The following is a 22,237-nucleotide window of genomic DNA, read 5'->3' as shown; positions in this document are numbered from 1 at the left end:
ATTGCACCATTCAGAGGTTCAGTGTTTAAGAGGCAGTTTCAGGAAAAGGCTCTAAATGGAGAAGTCTCAGTTTGCTTTCTTCTTGGGGTGTGTGCCCACCCCCTCCACCTTCTTCACCTCCTCCTCCTCCCTCTCTCCCCCTTTCTGTGTGTCTCATTCTGTGTGTCTTGCGCGCCCCTCCCTCCCTCTCTCCCACCCCCACCCTATCCTTCAGCAGTTACTTCTCGGATGCCCCTGAGATACTATGTTCCACTCGTTCTACAACTCAGCAAGACACTGGGAGTTCCCAAACGAATGACTCTTCTCAGTCTTCAGTCTGGTAAAGAAGACAAGTCACACATGCCATCCGCACTTAGAGAATTTGTGAGTGATCTCAGAGCTACCCCTGGAACTCGAGGGAGACAGCGGTTTTGCCTCCTCGGGATGGAGGGAGGGATGGGGCATCTGAGAACCAGATGGACCAAGTGACTGGCCTGGGGCCACGAAGATGATGAGTGTCAGAGAACATGGGAAAATGTGCCTCTCACAAAGGAGAGACTGTTTTCTTATGGGGCAGAGGTTAACACCCCTTAAGGCTCGGGACCCAGCCCAGCAAGTCGGAAGAGCCCTGCTTTGCTGAGGTGTATCCTCCATCACCTTCCACCAACCTTGCCCTCTGCCTCCTGCCCTCGTCTGATATACATTGGACTCGATCCTCTGTCCCTGCCAAGCTAAGCTATTTACCCTACAAGCCCTCCTAGCCCCCCCTCCACTCTACCATCTGTAATCTATGACCCTCCATGATTTCCTCCTTTGAGCAGCTTTCTCACCTGATCCCATCCAAAGCCAGCTGGCAATACTTATGTTAGTCATGTCTTTTAAACAAGCAGACTCCCTAGAGATAAAGCATCCCCAAAGGCTGGAGCAGACGGGGCCCCGTATGTTATTCAACACAACCGTCTTCAAATAATATAATCCACAGCCCTTGGCGAGGCCCTGGATGGGGCTCCTAGCCACCCGCCTCACTGTCAACAAAGCAGCCCCCTTTTATCTGATTTGCATGAATGTTCCATTTGAACAAAGAATTCCACTTTGAGAAAATTTCAAACCCAACCGGAAGTCAATATTCTTATTGTACAGATGGGGAAATTAAGGCTCAGAGAGGAAAAAACGTGCAACCAGAGTCCCACAGCTCTTCAGCAGCTCCAGGCCCGAGCTCTTTTGGCAGTATCTTCTATTAAGTCTACACTGGTTGGCTAATAGGGAATTCCACTTGTAGGTGTCCCTCCTACAGAGGGCAAAATGGGTGTATCCCCCAAACACTGGAAGAATAAAAGGTTGTAAACTGAATCAAGCCACAAACTGGAGCTCCACAAAGTGCATCTGTCTTGCAAGTTATATATATATGTATATATGTGTGTGTGTGTGTGTGTGTGTGTGTGGTATTATTTGCTGCATTAGTCAGGATAGTCTGAGTTATGCTGCAATAACAAAGCCCTGAAATGCCAATGGCCTATCACAACAGAAGTTTATTTCTCTTTCCCAGTTCATACCAAGGCTGCTGGTCCACAGAGCCACCCAGGGACCCAGGCTGACTATCAAGTGGCTGCACCAATGGGAGCCTGGCTTTCTGGGTCCCCACAGCCAGGGATGGGAGTGCTGGAAGGTTGCACACTGGCTCTTCAGTGGACTAGCATTGCTTCACAGTTTGTTCTCAGAGTCATTGTGTGGTCCCACATAACTGCAGGGGGCTGGGGGATGAGAGGGACTTCTTGGTCATTCCGTGAGCAGTACATGCCTCGGCCACAGCCATCCATCCTTAAGCAGTGGGATACAGCTCATAAAAATCCAGATGTCTGACTTCCTGTGAAAACCCAGAAGGGCTGCCCCTTTACAGAAGGAGCATGTCCCCCAGCTCCCTGTGGACTCCACTGACCCTGTCTCCAGCTGAGTTTTTTTAATTCCTGCTGCAAATGCACAACTCTGGGAAAGCTGATGTTCCCTGTCCCCCAGCCCCGAGGCTTTTTATGTTTGTCCAATGGTTTGACAAGTATTTCTGGACCTCCCACAGTGGGCCTGGCTTGCGTGTTAGGTGCTGGAAACCAGTGGTGATGCAGAAAGCCAACATCCCCGCCTCTTGCTCTCATAGTGCATGCTGGGGATTGAATCATGTTGCTCAAAAAAGATGTGTTCAAATTGCAATCTGCATTCCTGTGGTGTGAACTCTCTGAAGATGCTGTTATTAGTTAAGGTGTGGATTCATTTGTGAATAGGATCTTTGAAGTTTGTATTAAGATGAGGTCAAGCTGAATCAGGGTGGGCCTTCGTCCCCATGACTGGAGGCTTTATAAAGAGGAAATTTAGGTGCAGTCAGTAGAAATCTGAAACTGGTAGAAGCCAGTGGTCAGAGCAAGCCTCAGGAGGTGACCAAGAACATCAAAGATGATGGCAAGCCACCACCAGCATGCTTCAGACCCTGGGAGAAAGCATGGTCCATGGAGACCTTGATGCTGGATTTCTGGCCTCTGAAACCATGGGATAATGCATTCCTTTTGGTAAGCCAGCCAGCGAGTGGCATTTGTCATTGCAATTCTGGCTAAACCAAGACAGTGCTCCAGAGGGACAGCAGGCTCTGCAATGCCAAGTTGGGGGTGAGGGGCACAGCAAGTGTGGTGTAGCAGGAGGGGCTGCACAGGTGGGCTTCCTGGAGGTCCCGACATCAAAGTGAAGGAAGAGGAGGCAGTGTTCTGAGCAGAAAGCAGCACCTCGAAGGTCCTGCAGGGTAGAAGCAGAGAGCCTGTGAAGGGAACCAGGGGCAGCTCAGACAGGCTGGGCTGGGGGTTGGAAGTGGGAGGGATGGGAGAGAAGCAGGCTACAGAAGAAGGCAAGAGAGAAAACCAGCCTCTGTTGAGTTCTGGGTAAATCCAGCTCTTCCTATAATAAGCTTACTTACGGCCAGCTATGTTTGTGCGGTGGACCCCAGAAACAGTGTACACGACTAACCCAGTCACCACAGCCTCACCCTTGGCTGAAGTCAGCTTCTGCTTTGGAAATGTTTAAGGAACTTTCTAGAGAGGGAGCCAGAACATCACGTTTTCAACAGGAGAGCCGAGGTGCTGAGGAACCGAAACCCTATTTTGAAATCCAGTTGCCTGGCAGAGAAGAATGCAGCCAGAGGCCCCCAGCTGAGGCCCCCATGGAGCAACCCCCACTTCCCCCCACAGGGCCCTGCCAGGGTCATGGACCGCCCTCCAGGGTGTGAGCTGCCTCACTCTGGAGCAAGGCCGAGGGGAGGCTTATAGGAGGTTTCTGAGGGTGTGGTCGATTGAAGATGCATCCCAACAAAAGATTCATTCAAGTCTTCCTCCAGGTTCCTGGAGTGGGGAACCCATTTGCAAAGAGGACCCTTTGCAGATGTATTTTCAGTTAAGTGGGGACTCATTTTTGAATAGGCTCTCCGAAGATCAGTCTAAGTGTGGTCAAACTGAATCAGGATGTGTCTTAATCTCTATTAATGGAGGCCTTACAGGGAGAATCCAGGGGTTGGAGAAAGCCCCAGAAAGAAGCCATAAGCCAAGGGAACCTGGATGAGCAGACAGAAGGAGAGAGAGATCGCCATGTGATGGAGGCAGACGTAAGTCAGGGAACCCCAAGGATTGTGGGGAGCCAGTGCCAGAACACTACAGATTTGGGGGAGAAAGCATGGCCTATCACTCCTTGATGTTGGGACATCTGGCCCCTCAAACCTGTTGTTTAAGCCAAGCAGTGTGTGGTATTTGTCCTGGAAACCCTGACAAACCAAGAGGGAAGGTGCTGGGAAACCCACCTCCCTCAAATCATTCCTCTTCTCCAGGCCAACCACATGACCCCCACTTCCGAAATCAATTGCTCATCAGGGGCTGATGCAACAGAGAAGGAGCATCATGTGTGTGGATGGCACCATGCTAGGGGAGCAGCCAGGTGCTGGACTGGTCAGAACCCAAGGAGACATAGTACCCTGCAGAGATAGCGGAACCAACATGAGGACTTTAACAGGGACAGCAATCGGGCCCGACCTTGAGCCCTACAATGACCTTTGCACAGATACAGGTTGGGAAAGTGTGGCTGACCGGGGTGAATGGATGTTGGGGCTTTGTGAATGAGCAGCTCAGTGTGACTCAACTTATGGCCATCCAGAGCCAGACCCCAATAATGGGAAGGATGGCTTTTGTCCCTGGCTGTGCCCTCTCCCAATGGTACTTGTGATGGTTAATTTCATTTGTCAACTTGGCTAAGTGATGGTGTAGAGTTAGGTCAAGCAAGCACTAACCTCATTGTTCCTGTGAGGATATTTTGTGGATTTAAACCGTTAGTCAGTTGGTTGCATTTATGGCTGATGACATCTACGATCAACAAAGGAGATTGCCCTCAGCAAGGAGAGATGGTTCATCCAATTGGTTGGAGGCCTTAAAGGAGAACTGAGGAGTTCAACAGTCAGAAAGAAGAATCTCTGTCTCTACTTCAGACATCCGTCTTCTCCTGGGCAATTCATCAAAACCCTTATCAGAATTCCCAATTTGTGGCTTCTTCTGGAGCATTTATCATCACCTTCATCAGGTTTCCAGATTGCAGCCTATGGTTGCATGATCTAATTCCTATAATAAATCTCAATATTTATATTGATGGACGGATGTTTGGATAGTTGGAAGGATGGATACATGGAAGGATGGATAGATGGATATACTGTCGATTCTGTTTCTCTGGAGACCTCTGACTATTACAGTACTTATCCCTGTGGACCTCTAGTTGCACCTGGGTGGATGGGAATTATCGAGTAGGTCAGGACTGGAGTTTGTGTGTGGTGCTTTTAACTCCCTGCCCAGCACATGGGAGGCCTCAATCAGAGAGAGTTCTCTCCGGAATGATGAAAGAAAGAGAGAAGCAGGAACCTGTACAGAAGAGGCCAGTGGGATGGAGAAAGCTTGGGTGGATTTACCCTACATAAAAGGAACCTGGGCAGGGCTTGAGAAATTTCTCAAACCTTTCGAGGTTGTGACTGGGAAGAGCTAGTGTGTGTCATGTGTGAATCCACTAATGGTCCTTTTAGAAAGAGAGAACCTCCTTGGATAGACGAGGAAAGCAAGGCTCAGGGAGTTTAAGTTGCTTGTCCACAGTTAACATGGAGAAGGGGTTGAGAGAACAGAATCTGGGCAAGTGGCTTAGCCACTCACTACTGTGTAATCCTGGGGAAAGAACTTACCCTCTATCCCTGTCTCCTCATCCATCAAGTGGGGATATAATGATGCATACCTCAAAATGTAAGGTCTAAACAAGATAATTAATAGAAAGTGTTCTGCAGTCTTTGCATGTACTAAAGACTCAGTACCAATGAGCCCATCACTAGGAACTGGCCCAGATATTTTGACTCCAGTGCAATGATTGCACCACTCTACAGGGCTTCACAGAAACGGAGAAGGAGGCCATGGAGGCTTTGGAGGGTTGGCAGAGCAATGGGGAGACAAACCATCTTTCGGGTCATTCCCACAGTAGGGAAGAGAGCCTGGGGGTCTGAATGACTTAGGAGAGTGTCCAGATTGTCCTCCTGGGGTTATTTATGGGGGTTGGTTTTGGGGGGTGGGGACCATCAGCCTCACAGTTCTGAACTGGCCCCAAGGAGGGAAGCTTGGTTGCTGCATGGTGACCATATTGCCCCACTGGGCCACCCCAGCTGCCCACACCCAGGTGGTTGTGGGTCTGAGGCCGCGTTGTCAGGGCTCCGTGCGCTGGGGCTCACCCTGCCTCCTGGCTGACCCACCTGTCCCCTCCCCTTCTTTCCAGCAGATAACTTCCAGGCTGCAAACCAGAGAAGATGAAGGAAGACTTTCCTCCCAATTCTCATGTACCCATCAGCGACAGCAGATCCATTCTTAGGTAAGCCTTTGTCTGCAGGGGATGAGGGCTTTGTACCTGGCTTCTCCTGACGTCCACATGGTGGGCAACCTCTGGGTGGGGGGTTCCCAGCACCTTCCTTGTCGGTACAGAGGTGTGCTCCAGGGCTCATTGAGGGGCTTATTATCAAGACGCTTTTTAGGGTGTTTGTCCTCTGCCTCCTTGGCCCCTTCCAGCTCTGCTTGGGCCTGGCTTGGGCATTTTGGCTCCAAACTGAGCCTCCTGAAAATGCAAAAATGCCAGCTGGGACTCCACCGAGACAGAGTTTAATTTTTAAAAAAAGACTAGAAAAATACTAATACTTCTGGTGTGTTAAACAGTACACAGAAAAGTAACTCAAAAACTGTTCTTGAGATTTTTAGTAAAAAAAAGTGTATTTTAGTAACATAATTGTTTTAACATTGCTTATTTCTATTTGTTTATGCTCTGCCTCATTATAAAAAATATTCGGAATATTCTTCAAATTCGTTTTTGAACTAAAGGAAAGCATCTTTTTCCATTTTACCTGCCCTTTTTTGAGTCCTGAGTTAAAATATGTTCTAAACTTGGGCAGCTCTTCTATCTGCCGATCTGGGGACAAGCCAGCCTCCTTGAAACGGACTGGTTTTGCTGACTACCAAGGACACCCAGGAAACAGACATTGTTTCATTCCATTGTGTCATTTCACGTTGCTGCCCCAGCAGTGTCTTCCTTATTTAAATTTTAATATAAAAGCAATGTAGTGATATTAACATAATTTTTTAAAAAGTCAAAATCGTCATAACAGGATTTGTTTTATTATTATCTATTTCCTAATAATTTTATGTGCAGCTTTTACATACTTAGTAGCATAGTGAACATATACTTTTGAATCCTGTCTTTTTAATGTCATTAGCTCGTAAGTCATGTTCCCTCTTGGTTATTATTATCCCCACGATGCTTGTGCCTGGCCATCACACGCCAGAGCACTGGAGTGGGTTTGGCTCCTCAGACACTCTCTGTTGTGCACCATGTGTGGGTTCAGGTGCTACGGGAGAAGGTTCTAGAACAGCACTGTCCATCAGGGGAGCCCTGAGCCGTGGGGCAGCTGAGCACTTGACATGTGGCCAGTGATGTGGGGATAGCATTGTGAACACTTAGTACAAAATAAAAGGATGTACAATATCTCATTAATAATCTTTTATATTGCTTATGATTTTGGCTATACTGAGTTGAAGGAAATCCATTATTAAAACTAATTTTACCTGTTTCTTTTTCCTTTTTAAATATGGACACCTGGAAATTTTAACTTGCCTCCGTGGCTCACATTGCTTTTCTGTGGGACCGCGCTGCTCTACAGACTCCAGCCCACCTCCAGGGAAATGTCCTGGGTTCTCTCCCACAGACCAAGGCGAGGCTGTGGCTCCCCCATTTATCCTCATTTGGGCAGAGGGGCTGTTTAGGGCCGTCAGGATCTTACTCTTATCACATCACCTGCATCCTCTGACGGAAGCCTCTGGAAAGTCAGGAGGGGGAAGAGGTGGGCACCCTTATGGTGCCTCCGAGCAGCCTTGCAGGGCCCTTGTAGAAAGTAATATGGGAATGAAAGGAAAAGTCCCTATAGTGTTTTCACCCTTGGACCCGGCACTCCAAGCCCAGGGGATTTATTCCGAGGGAGTGACTCAGAGGTAAAGTCCCTTGGACTGTGATCTGCGACAGCGAATGTGTGGGAAAGCCCCAGCTGTGCAATAATGTGGCCTGTCCTGCGGGTTTCGGTTCCTCCTCGGCCCTTCCCTATGCCATCTACAGAGTCCCACATACAAAACCCTCTCTTAATACTAAAGGGCAGGTAACATGCTGGCATAGTCTGGCGATGTGGGAAACTGAGGCCAGTGGTGCAAAATGGTTGTCTGAGACCCCGGCCACACCCCAAGAGTATCTGTGTGTCTTTACCTTTTTAGGTCAGAGCTCTTAAACCTGCTAAAAACCTACAACTGCTACCATGAGGGGAGAAGCTTCCAGCTGAGACACAGAGAGGTAAAGTCTGTTTCTGTTCATTATTCTTAGGGTCACCATTTATCCTGGTTTGTTGATTCCAAGTAATTATTAGTACCATCCCCTTTGCTCTGGATAATAATTGTGTGGTCTCCCTAGTCATTCACCCCCTGAACCAGGGACTGGGATCCTGGCAGGTAGGATATCCCCCTTGAAGTCCTGGAAAGTGGTTCCAAGGGCTGGAGCATCCGGAGAGAGCTCCGAGCAGGTTGAAAGGATCTGGTGGACCTTCTCCCTCCATCCAAAGCTTTTATCCATGTAAATTGCCAGGAGGTCAGAATTTGAAGAAATCTAGAGACTACAGCTCAATCCTTCTGCCCGCTGCATAGCAGGGATAAGGAACCCTGCAAAGGGCTGGGCTTGCCCAAGGCAGCCGGATGATTGAAGAGTGAAGGCAAGGGTCTGTGCTTGCAAATCTGAATGCACATCAGAGGGAAGTCCTGATTTGGTGGAGGGGTTCCCAAAGAAACCCTGTGGCATGTCCATGGGGGTCATGGATCTGTAAAGGGTTAAAAATCCCCCACAGTTGCTGCTGCGTAATCTGACATAGCCCTTTGACCCCCTCAGTGTCACAGTGACCATGGCTCCCTTGCTTTCCCTCCCACCTTCCTGAGCCACATGCTTCTCTCATAGGAGTCTTGCCCAATGTGGGGCCCTCTCCAGGGGCCTCTCCTGTCTACCTCCCAGGACTTCCAGAAGCTGTGCAGGTAGATCAAATGACTTAGCAAGCAAACCAGTTTCCCCAGGTACACGGAGGGCCAACATGCCTGACACCACACTTAAATGCTTTCTGCAACTTCTTCATGCACCCCCTGTCTCATTCCGTCTTCACAACACTGCGAAAGTCAGGAGGCACTAGGTTTTCCTGCAGCAACAATCTGCTCCCACATCTCAGTGGCTTAAAAGCGAAGTTTACTTCTCACCGCGGCTGCACATCCAGTGTCGGCCGGCAGAGGGGGCCAAACCAGCTCATCCTCATGATTCAGGGGCCCAGGCTGAGGCACCGCAGCAGCCAGAAGGGAATGTGGCACATTCTGGAAGTGCAGGCATTTCACTGCCCACACCCAGCTTCACTGGGGGGTGGGAAGTTCACTGCCCAGACTACCTAGAGGGACAGTGGAACTTGGGGAGAAGTGGTGGCAGCCCCAATGGCTTCCACAAACACTGACCACTTTGTCCTGAAGCTCAAAGAAGTTAGATGCTTTTCCCCAGGTCACACACCAAGAAGTGACAGAGCTGGAATGCAAAAAGCTCTCTCTCTTGAAGTCCAGGCTTTCAGGGGTGTCCCCTGAAGGGATTTTGTCCAAAGCCCTCCTCTAGACTAGTGGTTCTGAAAGGATGCTCCATGTCCACTGTGGATTTCCAAGAAGGCTTTGGGGACTGGCTTGGGGACAAGCAAGACAATGAACACCAGCAGGGCCTCTCCATCCCCACCTTAACCAGAGCAGAACAATTTTACATAGAAACTTCACTTTCACTGGTTAAAAAGAAAAGTTTGAGAATCCCTGATGGATCTTCTCGTCCACCCAAGAATCCCTCTGTAGCAGTTGGACAGTCCTGCCAAGCACCCCCTTGGCTCTCAGGACACCCCATTCTGGCATTAAAGCCATCAGCTGTGACAGTCAGATCCTCCTTCCCAGGCCAAGCCCTTACCTCCCCCCGCCATAGCTCCCCAGCCCTGGAGCAGCCCTCTCTCCGCTGGTGGAGTGGAGTTCATGTCAACTCTTCTGTTACCTGCCAGCTGATGTCCAGGGCAGCTCTCACCTGGCTCCTCCACCCTCAGTGTTCTCACCTGCAAAAGAGGATGTGGGCTCAGTGGGGCTTACAGGTTCAGGTGATGGCAGGGGCCAGGCAGGTGGGTGAATGAGGGAGGCAGCAGATGTGGGGGCTGCGCAGTGGAGAGCGGTGGATTTGGCAGCATGGGACCCACCCAAAGGTGGCGGCTGCCCCTTAGTGCCGTGCAGGACTATGGGCTCAGGTCGGCCAGATCCTTGCTGATTTTCCTGTGAGGTTCCCAATTCTTAGAACACCATGTGGACTGCAAAAAACATGTCTGCAGGCCATGCACAGCCTATGGGCTGCCAGAGAACCACTGAGGGACGGTTTGGCAGGGCCCAGACTCTGGAGCTACTTGCCATGCAGGTCAAGCAGAGCCATGATCTTGCTGTTACCCAGAATCTCTATGTGACATGCGTGGGAACCTTCATCTTCATCAGGGCACTTTGCCCTGTCTTGGGCTAACTCAGTTTATTTTTCAAACCTGATGGCAAGACTTTTATCCTGGGAAAGGTTTTACGTTGTCATCGGGTGGCCTCCTGGCCTGGCATCCAGCCCACCCATGTGTGATGCGCTCCGTGGCCTCCCAGGCCTTCCTCCTGTTCCTGAGTACGGGAGAGAACAGTCCAGGGCCCCAGACACACTCCCAGAGATCTCTGACCTGGTTGAGGTCAGTCTGCTTATTAGTGTCCCTTGTTCAGTTATTCTGACAGCCACGGAGCCTTCCACCTTGGGAGGGCTGACCCCCATATCTGGGCAGCTGGGGTGGCTGTCCGTCCATGGCAGGATGGAGGGTGGGCAGGAACAAGCCCGGGCACTGGTCACCGTGGTCAGGGGCTCTGGAGAGGTGGGACCAGACAAGAGGGGGGCTTCTGGCCGCTGGCTCAGGCAGTGCTGGCCTTCCCGTGACTCGTCCCCCTCGCCCTGCCCCCCATCCCACACCCCACGTGTGGCCTTCGCTCCAGCATGGAGGGCTCATTCCCCACCCACTCCGTACTGCCTGGCAGCCTCGTGCTTCCTACGCATGCCACTCCCTCAGCCAGCATGGGCCTTCTCTGACACCTGCCTTACCCCAGGCCCAGTGCCACCTCCCGCCTTGCCATCTTTGGTTTTGCTGTCTCATTTCTGAATGGTGCAGTGAGCCCCTCCGTGCGGGATCCGTGTGCCCTGCTTGTCCTGTGTTGCCATGCCAGGCTCAGCACCACTGAATGGCTAAGCAGAGTGCTGGCTGGGGCCACTTAGGAGGGGTCCTGAGCTCCAGCGTGCTGGGCAGAGTGGGCTGGAGAGGGTGCAGGGCCAGAGGGGTTTTGATCTGTGCTGCCAAGGGAGCAGTTGGCACCCATTTCCAGTCTCGGTGATGCAGGCATGGGGTGGGGTCTCTGGACTGCTGTTTTTCGGGGATCCATTAAGACAGTGGTGGTTCTCAGTGTGGGGTTCCCACATGGCAGCGGCAGCTCCACCTGGGAACTTTGTTAGAAATGCACATTCTCAGGCCCCCACCTCAGACCTAAGGAATCCAAAACTCTGTCACATCCCTTCAGGGGAGTGTGACGGATGGTCGAGTTTGAGAAGAGTTAGTGGCTGAGCTTGGCCCTCGGGAGTCCCCACAGTAAATGTCTCTGCAGAAATGGCTGTGCAGAAATGGCTGTGTGGGGTTGGGAGGCCCTGAGTTGCGCCTTGTGTGCTGTGGGACAAGACACTGCCCGGGGAGGAGTGGGGGGATTCCACAGTGGGAAAAAGATGTCCTGGAGAGCCCCCGGGAAGGGAGTAGCACCTCTCACGCTGGGGATTTTCATGATTCTAAACCCTAAAGAGGAAGTGAGGACCTCACTGGATCTTTGTGGAGCCAGAAGGGAGTTCTCAGGCACCTTCTGCAGCCATAGCAGGGGGTGCCAGCCTGTGGGGGGATTGCCCAGTAAAGACGAGGCTGCCAGGCTGTGAGGCAGGGGCTTCCGACCATGGTGGGCAAGACCCCCTCCTGGGGGCTCAGTCTCACCCCTCAGGGAACCGCCGAGGCCCCTGACCTTCCCACACCCCATGCCCAGCCTCTGCAGGGTCTCGGATGCAGACCTGGCTCCTTCTGGGTCCCGCAACTCAGAACTCGGCAGCTCCAGGCGGGGCAATGGGAGGGGATCTAAGGTGCCCCCAGCACAGAATGCACCCGGTGCTTTTGCCTCTAGTTTATTCACCTGAAATCTCATAAGACCTTTGTGATGTGGGGACAACTTTTGCCATCTTCCAAAGAGATTGAGATGCTCAGAGTTTATGTAATTCATACTGGCTCATGGGCAGCAAGCACCACAGTTTGTGACACGGCCACACCATTTCAAGCATAAGCTCTAGAGGTCTTTAGTGGTCTCTGCAGGATCACCAGCAGCTCCCAGGGACACAGGCAGCCATTGGTCACCCACGGTCCAGGGCCGAGGGGCTCACTGCCTGGGCGTGTCCTCCCAGATCACAGCCGGCACAGGTTCCCTCTGCAGCTGCAGTGTGGGGACCTTCTCCGCTGTCCCATCTGGACCACCAGAACCTGCAGAGATTAAGTGTGTCCACGGGCAGTGGTTCCTGCAAACCCTCTCCCAGCCTCCCAAGGGTTGGGAAGGGGGCTTCTGCCCTCGGGCAGGCTGGGGTGCTAGCTGCCTTCATTGCAAACCTCACGTTTGGGGTAGTTTTGCTTGTATTGCAATGAAATATGCAAGCACCTGGGTGCAGTTTCTGCCTTTTGAAGGGAGCAAAGGGTTTTCCCAGACTGGTTACCATCCAGAAAGGAAAAATTGACACCTGGAAGCACCAGCCTGTCCCAGGCGGCCCTGAACCCTTGTGTGAATCCCTCCTGCCTCCGTGTGCTCGGGGGCTCCCCCTGGTGGCCCTGAGCGCACACCGCGTCCTGTCCTGCTCCCCAGCCCGCCTCTGGCTCTCAGGGTCCAGCCGGGGAGGGTGACCCACCCCTCTAATAAGACCATAAGGCAGCGAATGAGGACAGACCTCTGGCCTGCTGTAATCTGGGAGCCCAGGGGTGCTTCCCCGCCTGCTGCCAGGAATCCTGTTTTGGTCTCCTGCCATCCTTTAGCGGTGAGTGGAGGGAGACTGATGGATAGGGGGCCTTCCCCAGGGGGACCTAGAGTGAAGGGACGGGAAGTCTGTGGAGTTTTCTGGCCAGCCGGTACTAGGGACACTGCCAAAAGCCCTTTCCCTGGCCCTTTATATATATATATATATTTTTTTTTTTGGGGGGTGGGGGGTGGGGCGCAAATTCTGAAGATGCTACTAGATTCTTTCACATCAGGGGGATGTTACCTAAGGCATCCAGGGGTCTTCTCACCCCGTCTGACCTCCTTGGATGTGGCAGGAGTGACTTCTGAGCATGGGGGAAATCAGTGTCATCCTGGTTGCCAGACCCCCTGCCTGTGACGCCCAGCTTTCATGCTGCTTCAGGTTCAGCGTGATCAAGCCTGGTCTGTCCCCACTCTCGGTCACTGGGCAGTCACCCACGCACAGGTCAGCCCTCCCCACCACCTGGTGCATTTGCTGTAGAAGGCCAGGGGCTTGCAGGCTTGAGCTGGCAAAAAGACCGCAGGCTGTGACAGATACCACATATTTGTGTAGAGTGCTCATAATTGCATCTCAGGGTTTAGTTGTCCACTTTCCCCAATCCCTGCAAAGTATAAAGGCTAAGTGTCGGTGTGCCTGTTTTAAAGATAAGACAATTGAGTAAAGTACTTGTCTGAAACTTTTTCGTCATGTGTGATTTACATTCTGCCTTCCTGCAAAACACACATAAATGAGGACAGACATTGAAAAAGTCCAAAGCTATTAAAAAGAAAAAAAAGAGGGCAAGAGAGACTGAGATTGATAGTTCACAGAGCAAGGGGTTGGAGGAAACTCCAAGACTGTGTGAGATGAGCTCTGAGACCCCCTCCCTGTCTTCCCTCTCGGGTCACCACTCTGCTTGCTCCCTCCACCCCAGGGTCAGCTGGCTCAGGCCCAGCTCCAGGGAACAGGTAGGGGATCCTCAGGCCTGACTCCCGTGAGTTCGCTGAGGTTACCCCTGGCTCTCTGAGGGAAGGGATGCCCCTCTCCCCATCCCATCCTCCTGGGCCTCAGGGCATGAGCAGTGAGCCCAGGTTTTTGGTGGGACCTGGCTTTGGGCTGACCACACCCACAGGTGAGACTGGCCTTCCCAGGAGACCCCTAGAGGAGATGGGGAGAAGGGGGTGGCATGGGACCCCAGATCCTGGCCTTAGCACCCTGCGGTCTCAGCTGGTACAGAATTCTGTCTTGACTCCACCAGAACATCCTATGCCTTCCTCTGGGCCTATCCCCAGCTCAGTGGGACAACAGAACTTGTGAACTGGAGGCACAGGTGGTGGGTCACCCCAAAACACAGTGGCAGATGATCAGAGACTTCTGCTTCTTCTTGGGCCTCAGGGACCACAGGCTCCAAGGGTGGGGGCCCAGGGACTGACCTTGGGTCAGGGTCCCACTCTGAAACCACCGTCACTGCCACGTCATTTCCTCCCGTGAAATGACAATGGTTACTCTCACATGCAGGCTGTTGATATGTGCCCCGTATTCTGTATGTGTTCTATATGTGCCCCATATTCTCTATGTTTTCTGTATGTGCCCCATGTTCTCCATGTGCTCTGTTGCAGTTCTTTGTCAGAACAGCCTGGGGGAGGCAGGCACTGTTAATTGCCCCAGTTCACCCACAAGGAAACAGAGTAAGAGAGTGACTGGCTCAGGTGCCCACCTGCAGTAAGTGGCAGTGCAGGTGGCTGCATTACGTCCCATCCCGAGTGAGCCAGCCTGGCGGCTGATTTGCAGCAAAAGAGCTTGTCCCACCCCTTGTCCCACCACCAGGAAAGGGGGCAGGCAGGATGATGGGGAGCCGGGTGAGCTCATCACAGAAGTCTTTATTGGGAGGTGTCAGAGCTCCAGGATCACCGGGAGGTGTGGGTTCAGAGTCCTGAGGGTGCTGCGGGCGCAGGCTCTGTGGGGCAAGGCTGAGACCCATGGAAAGCTCGGGGGCCCCTCCTGTGGTGGTCTTGCCAGAGTGTGCCCAGGTGCCCTGGCCTCACAGAGCCTCCCCCGGGGGCCCCCCCTAGACTTGCCGGCGTCTGTTTGTCTGCGCAGACCCCAGGAGTCAGCAGAGGGGCCAGTTCTCCACAGTGGGCCCTTCGTGCTGGGCTGCTTTTCCTGGGACTCCCCAAAAAGCCAGTCCAGGGGGTCTGCAGAGCCAGGCCCGGGCAGTGGGGGCTGCTGGCCGCTAAAGTGGGCAGTGATGTCCTGCAGGGATGCGGCAGGGTGGCTCTTTCCGCAGGCCCGGGATGGTCGGTGCTGTCTGCTGGAGGAGTCCCTGGCTGGGGCCGTGTCCAGCGCCGAGGTGGGCTGTGCCAGCTGACAAATGGACCTCACATAGTCATCCAGACTAGGGGAGGGCGGGGGCTCCAGCACAGGCCCCCCAGAGAGCCTCTCCTCTGATGTCTCTTGAATCGTGGGCAGGTGGGCCACAGAGATGAGGAGCCGGGACCTCATCACGGCCGGCGAGGGGGAAACAGCAACCTGTTGGCCCAAAGAAGATGGGTGGTGAGGGCCTGCACGGCTCCCGTGCCCCCTCCCTCGGCTGTGCTCACCAGGCCACGTTGGGCCCCTGTTCTGAGGCCCCCCATACCAGCCCCTGAGCTCACATCCACTGTGGTGGGCCAGGGAGACAGACAGGGCTGGGGGTGGGCTTTGAAGTCTGCAGATTGTACCCAGAGGTACAAGTCCCCAAACCACAGCCGGACTCCTAACATTAAAACCCATGTGATTAAGACATTATTATCGTTGTTGCTTAAGAATGTGTCCAAGTAAGAGATCTCAACCTTATCAGACTTAGGGTCAGAGGAAACCTGGCTTTAAAAGCAGGGTCTGCCACTTATCAACCTGCCACCTTTGGCAAGACACTCAGCACTAAGCCTCATCCATAAAACAGGGTTTTAGAATCCCCTGCATCTTGGGGTGGTCATGAATAACAATGAAATGACCCCCCCAGGGGAAATCCTCTCATAAACCATAAAGCTCTGCACCCATGACCGTTATTGTCACTGCCGCTAATGGCCGCAGCCTGGTGTTGGCTCTGCAGTGAGCCCAGGCTGAGAATCACCCTGGAAGATAAAGCCTTTTTGTTTTATCTCAAACCAGAGGTCGGTTGCACCCTCTTACCTGTTGTTGAGGGGGTCTGGGGGTAGCAGGGGTGCTGGACTTGGGTGGTGGGTCTGCAGGAAAGCTCCAGAAGGCTCTGGGGGTTGAAGGCAGGGGTCTGGGGTCTGCGTCTGATGTCAGGTCCCTGAGAGGAGGACGGTGAGGACGACGGGTCTGCCCGCGCTGCGGCCGGTGGGGAAGGCTGCTCCCTGAGCCGTCTGACTCATCTCCCAGTTGCTGGAGGCTTTTATACCTTTCCACCAGCCATCAATTACTGTCACATGGGCCAAAAATAGCAACGCTCAGGAAGGCTTTCTGAGGAAAACAGCTTGGCGGGTGGGGCCTGGCCCAGCTGCCAGCCCCCAGCTGGGTTTGTGCCCGGGCTGCTGGAGACTGTTTACACTGCAGGCAGGCTGGGAAGAGGTGGGCGTTGCCCCCGGCCTCCACGGGCCACTGGGAGAGGCAGGGGTCTCTCGTGGGACCCCCCAAACCCCTGTCTAGAAGTGTTTCCCACACTGTAGTTACTACCTGACCCCCAACACCTGGCCTTGGGTCCCCCCTGGGCTGTTCCAGCAGAGCCCCTGGCCTGCCCCTGGGAGGTGTTTGCAGATCCTTGGCGACCCTGAGGGACCCTCCACGTGACGCTGGCCCCCAGCCAGCGTGGCTGGGATTCTCTGGGACTGGGATGATGGTTAGGGGCTCGTCCTGGCCTTGCTACTTACCAGATGTGGTGCTTGAAATGAGACTTCACTTATTTAGTTGTTCAGCAGATACCTAATTAGTGTTACTGTGAGCCCATGAATGTCTAGTGACAGGACCTAAGCCGTGAACAGACACCGTCATCACCCCCGTGGAGTTAACTTTCCAATGAGGGAGACAGTCAAAGAACCAACAGATGTGTGTGGTGATTGCAGGTTCTAGAGCAGCTGCACAGAAAAGCAGAGCATGGTGTGGGGCAGAGGGTGACGGAGCTGCCACTGTAGGTGTAGGGTCAGGAGTGCCTTCTCTAAGGAGGGAGCGTTTCAGCAGAGACCCAAATGGAGGAAGCAGTGATTCCAGTGGAAGTCAAGGCGTGGTGCACGTTCCAGGCAGGGGGAGCAGTGCACGCCAAGTCCCTGCCCAGCGCCCCGGACAGGAGTGCTCAGGACATGCTCGGGGGGCAGCTGGGGGCCTGTGGGGCTGGGCTATGAGAAAGGCGGCCAACGAACAGTCGGGGACTCTGAGTTTCCCCCAAGAAAGGTACAGGCTGTTGAAGGATTTGAACAGGGGGATACGGTCTGGTTTCTGTTTCAAAGGATTGCCTGGCTGCTGTGCCCACATGGGTTACGGGGTGGCCAGTGGGGAAGTCGGGGAGCACCTGAGAAGCCTCCAGGGGTGGCCATTCCAGAGCAGGGGCAGCAGAGGACGGGAGGGCAGCACTCAGGGATGTTCTTTGTAAAGAAGGACACCGGGCACTTCTCAGACACCCCGATCCTTCACCGAGCATGGGCCCCCCGGGAGCAGGGGAGAGGCGAAGCCATTCAAGTGGCAGCCAAGCCTGCTGGCCCGACTGCTGGACAGACCCAGGGCTCCCAGGCCGGGGCGGAGGGATGGCCTGGTGGGAGCTCTTGAACTGGGTGTGATGTTCCAGGGAGTGGCGCAGGAGGGACATTTGGGATGACAATCAGGATGTCAGAGGGATGCAGCTATTCTGACCTCAGAGGCACTTTATACACGATGCTTTTGTACAGCCTTTGTTTCCCTGGCTTTCTTTGAATTTTTTACCCCCCCCCCCCGCCCCAGTAACCTGTATTCTAGATTCTGACTCCATAAGTTTGCTTATCTAATTTTTTATATCAGTGAGATCACACAACATATAATAATATTGAATTTATTAACAATTAGCAAACTACTAATAGGCTGAACTGAGGATGGGATGTGTTGATTTGGACAGAGAACTGAGAGGGCCCAGAATTAATATGAGCTTGAGGCCCCCGGTGGAGCTGAATCGACCACCAGGGTCCAGGAGCCCGAGTGCTCATCCTGCTCCTACCTCCAGGAGAGTGGCCGCCTCGGCTGAGCTCGGTCCCATCCGCGGGGGGTGGGGGGCTGCACAAGGCCTGAGAGGCCTCTGCTCTGTGATGTCAGCCCAGGCTGCCCCCCTTTAGAGGGCAGACTGGGAAGTTGGGGGGGGGGAGCAGCTTGGGAGCCACCTGCTGCCTGTGCGGGGACACCAGGCCTGGGTCACTGTGGGCTGGCCGGTCCCACAGCAGCCAGCAGCTGTGCCTGAAGCCCCTCACTCTGCAGGTGCCCCACCCCTACATGGCCAATGTCCCCAGAAGGATGCTTGGCACATCCATCCCTGCTGGCCCTGCTCCTCCCCCTGGGGCAGTCAGTGGTCTCCTGCCTGGCTACTCCTGCTGTTTCCCACACAACTCCAGGTTAACCTCACTTGCCCCCAACCCCAGACCATCCCAGGAGCACCCAGGGTCTCTTGTCTCTAAAATGAAATGCCATTTCTTGGGCAGCAGTTAGGGTCTGCTGGGGGTGGTGGGGGGGACTCCATCTGTTTTTCTAAGCTCTCCAGGCTTTTCTCAGACTGGTCCACACTCACCCCTTGCTGCCTCTGCACTTGCCCAGGCAGCTCCCACCTCATCCATCACTCTGTCCACCCTTAACCCCCTTTCAGGACCAGCTCCAAAAACGCCTCCTCCGGGAAGCCACCCCTGTTTCGAACCTGCCTTAGACGTAGCGCGTGCCTAACAGGCTCTCCCAGCGGGCGTCTGAGCCCCTCGAACCCCCTGTGCCTGTGCATCTGGAGCGTGAGCCCCCCATGGCCAGGGCCGTGTCTGCTTCATCTCCCTTCTCCCGGGGTCCAGGATGGGCTGGTGGGTGGTGGTCTCCAGTGAACGAGCTGTCCTGGCATGCCAGGTGTTCCGGAAGCAGGGAAGGGGGCACCCTCTGCAGAGGCGTGTTAATGTGAAGAACTGAAAGCACTTTGGGTTTGCTTGTTCTCCCTAAAAGGCCTTTAGCTCTGCTGGATCAACACTCGCCTTTTCCTTTACGGGGTGGGGATTAAATGCCTAAATGGTTAGTTACATGTTTGCTGCCTGTATAAACATCAGGGGTTATCAAGATTAGCTCTGATATTTGTTTGTTTTATTATTATTTTTTTTTTTTAGTGAATGGAATGAGGTCATGTCAGAAAGCTTTGTGTATTTTTGATAACCTTGAGCAGATCAGAGCCCTGTTCCCTGGGAATTCAGGGTGTTGTAAACTATTACTAATTAAGCACCACGTTGACACCATGCAGGACGCCTCTATTAGTGCTACTGGGGATAGAAAGGAGTTTTCCGCAGGGCCCCTCTTCGTGTGGGACTTTCAGTGCCAACAAGGATCAAAAAACAGAATCTGTGGGAGAGTGATGTTTAAAGTTCATTGCCAAAAGACCAGATTCAAAGAGGATTACAGATGCTAGTCGGAGGGCCGAGGCTCTGGGGAGAGGAGAGCTTGTGAGGGGCCTGGCAACATGTTTTGGGGTGCAAGAGCAGCAGCCAGGCTAGGGCTGTGGGGCCACTGGGTAGAAATGGGGTAGAAATGAGCCCAAATCAGGTCGGAAAAATGGGAGCAAGGGCCGGGATCAGTATGACCTCAGGCTTTGGTTCAGAGCTGGGGAAAACGAGGCTGGTCTGGGGGCCCAGGATGAGTTCTGAGCTGTGGTTCTGAGTGTGCACGTTCGCTGGTCATGGGGCAGGTCAGGGTGCAAAAAGCAGGATGGACCCCCCAGGAGAGAAGCTGCATGGGAATCTGGGGGTGGGGTGGGGGTGAAACCATGCAGTGGTCAGCGTTGCTAATAGGAACGGTTTGGGGGAGAAGGGCGGGGCCGAACCCTTGGGCCTGGTGGGCATCCACGCCACCCCCTGCTTGCCCCTCGCATGGACGTGCCTCCCGGCCAGCGGCTGCCTCCCGCGGGAACCATGACTCAGCCCGGCCAGCCCTGGAAGGTCACGCCTCAGGCTTCCTCTCCTCGGGCTGCAGAGCACGTAGTGGCTGGTGGCCCCAGCGCCAGCCCCTTCCTCAGGGTGGGAGGGGGACCTGAGAGCCCGGGAGTGGTGTTTGGGGGACGGAGGGCCTGGGGGTCCCAGAGGGAGGGTGATCCCGAAGTGCGGGCGAGGCTGATGGTGTGTGTGGGCGCCTTGCAGGAGGAAGGGGCCTTGATCATCGAGGGGCTCCTCAACATCTCCTGGGGGCTGCGGCGGCCAATCCGGCTGCAGGTGCAAGATGACCGGGAGCGATGGCATCCCCCCACCGCCGCGTGGATGGCCGAGCAGCCCGGCTGCAACCAGTGAGTGTGGGGAGGGGCCTGGACGGGGCCTGCCAGGCGGCCTCGGAGGGCACTGTTGCACCTGAGCTTGAATTTTGGGGTGCAGGGGCGTGTCAGCCTGAGGATGAAAGGTACCCCATCCTCCAAGTGTGGGAGTGTGATCCAACCTGGTCCTCAACCCCCAGGGGATTGACCCATCACTCCTCACCCCAGAGTGGTCTTTCTAGAGCACATCCAGGTCCTGGCTCCCTGCCCAAGCTCATTTTGGGGCTCCCGTCACCCCCCAGGCACGCTTCTCACATATTTGCACTGAGTCACCTTGTCTCCCAGGAGAGAGGCCTTTAGCCCTCTGCCCAGCCTGAAACTTCTTGGCATCTCCTGTTTGGTCTTGAGCATTCGCTCCAATTTACCATTCTGCTCCTCTGCAAAGTTTTCAATTCAATGTCTAAAGAAGGATTTGATTGAGAGAAATAGTTTCCCACTTGTGGTGATATTTCATAGATTTTATCCCACCCCCACCCCAAAAAGAGCAGTTACCTGCTGAATTCTTGCTTGATTCCACATCTAGCAAATCCTTTGAAGAGGCAACGATTCAAAACATGTCCCCCTTCAAAGATTCTAGATAAAAGGATGCTCCAAAAGGACTTAGCACGTCGACACCTCTTCCACACACCCCAGCATGTGCCCACGTGTCTGTCCCTGGGGTTGTGTGTAGCACATTTTGAGATGCAGACTTAGAGCATCAAGTTGTGCCTCCTTGTTGAGGCTGCGAGTGCAGCTGTGTCCTCTCAGCCCCGAGGCGGAAGTGGTCCCGTCCGCTGTGACTGAGTTGCGGCTCTGGGGTCTGTCCGAGGGACCTCCTGAGGCACTCAGCGTGGGCCCCAACTGTCCCCTTCTCCCTGCTCTATCGCACTGAGAGGCTGCGGCTGTTTCAGGGGTGCCCCAGACTTCTGCAGCCAGAGCTGACTGCCCTGCCTTGGGGACATCCTGTGAGAGGTCCAGAGGTCTCCACCTTCGAGGCTGCCCCACTGCTGGCCCAGTGTCCAGGGACACCTGGGGCACACCGTGTGTCTGTGCATCCATGAGCCCCTGAGATGCACCCCAGCCTGGGCCACACAAGCCTGCAGGGTCAGACCCACTTTCCCTGAATGATTTAAGTTGGCTGTCTGGGTATGAATTTGGTGCCTCTGCCTCTGCCTGCCCTACATCTTGCCCATGTCCTGCCCACAGGGGCAGCGGCCCCTTTCGCCTTGGACACTCTCCTTGGCCAGCAGATCTGAGCCCCCGACAATGGTCTCTTTTCAGAAAGGAGCCCCCTCCTCACGATGGTGGGGATGCTGCCAAGGAGCCAAGCACTGGATCTATACAGAGGGCTGAGGAAAGTTCCAGAGACAGCTCCGGTAAGAGGGGCCTGCAGGCTGCCCAGGGACTGGCCCACCCAGGATGGGGGCTTCTCCCATGATGGTGATCTCCAAAGATCAGCTCCTCTGGGCCACAGAGGATAACCTCATCAGTGGCTCACATTACTCAACCCCTACTCAGTTGGAGACTTTAGACCCAGGCTCACTCAGCCCCCACCTCACTCTACAGCAGAGGAAGCTGAGGCTTGCAGAGGTGGCCCAGCCTGTCGGTGGCCTGAGTCCATGGCCTTGTGCTGCGTTATAGACGTGAGAAAACCTCAGCACCCAGCGTGGTGGCCACCCCATCCCAGAAGGATGTCTTCCTTGCCCTCTGGGATCCATAAATGCTCACCTGCTCCCTGGCCCCACCCTCAGGATTCTGGGTGGGTGCTTGGCAAGCAGGGCTGGCCTGGACGGCTGTCTTAGTTTCCCAGGGCTGTGTAACAAAGTTTCACACAGTGGATGGCTTAAGACAACAGAAATGTCTCATGGTTCTGGAGGCCATGAGTCTGGAACCCTGAAGGGAATCCTTCCAGGCCTCTTCCCAGCTCCTGGTGGGTTGTCGGCAACTCTTGTCCTCATCCCGTAGCCCTCTCCCCTGCGTCCCTTCTCCCCTTTTTACAAGGATACCAGTCATACTGGATTAAGGGCCTGC

At 54.1% G+C, this 22,237-nt stretch overlaps 2 protein-coding genes across 3 annotated transcripts in view; one reads left to right on the top strand and one right to left on the bottom strand.

Moving 5' to 3' along the window:
• The window catches only part of RASSF4 (Ras association domain family member 4), a 36,302-nt gene that overhangs the window by 4,738 nt on the left and 9,327 nt on the right, over window positions 1-22,237 (top strand). For both annotated transcript variants that reach the window (XM_037804001.1, XM_037804000.1), the window contains exons 2-5: window positions 5,800-5,889; window positions 7,827-7,902; window positions 20,061-20,203; window positions 21,488-21,582. In XM_037804001.1, coding sequence (XP_037659929.1) covers window positions 5,828-5,889; window positions 7,827-7,902; window positions 20,061-20,203; window positions 21,488-21,582 — 376 coding nt within the window. In that variant the 5' untranslated portion in view covers window positions 5,800-5,827. The remainder of the gene's footprint in view (window positions 1-5,799; window positions 5,890-7,826; window positions 7,903-20,060; window positions 20,204-21,487; window positions 21,583-22,237) is intronic.
• Window positions 14,575-16,106, bottom strand: DEPP1 (DEPP1 autophagy regulator). Its single transcript, XM_037804007.1, has 2 exons — window positions 15,901-16,106; window positions 14,575-15,258 (listed from the first exon to the last, which is right to left on the bottom strand). The coding sequence occupies exon 2, from the start codon at window positions 15,229-15,231 to the stop codon at window positions 14,623-14,625; it is 609 nt and encodes a 202-aa protein (XP_037659935.1). The 5' UTR covers window positions 15,232-15,258; window positions 15,901-16,106; the 3' UTR covers window positions 14,575-14,622.

Source organism: Choloepus didactylus, chromosome 15 (assembly GCF_015220235.1).
Source record: "Choloepus didactylus isolate mChoDid1 chromosome 15, mChoDid1.pri, whole genome shotgun sequence".
In the NCBI taxonomy this organism is placed as follows: Eukaryota; Metazoa; Chordata; class Mammalia; order Pilosa; family Megalonychidae; genus Choloepus; species Choloepus didactylus.
The sequence above is the reverse complement of the archived record's forward strand: the minus strand, read 5'-3'. Positions and strand labels throughout refer to the sequence as shown.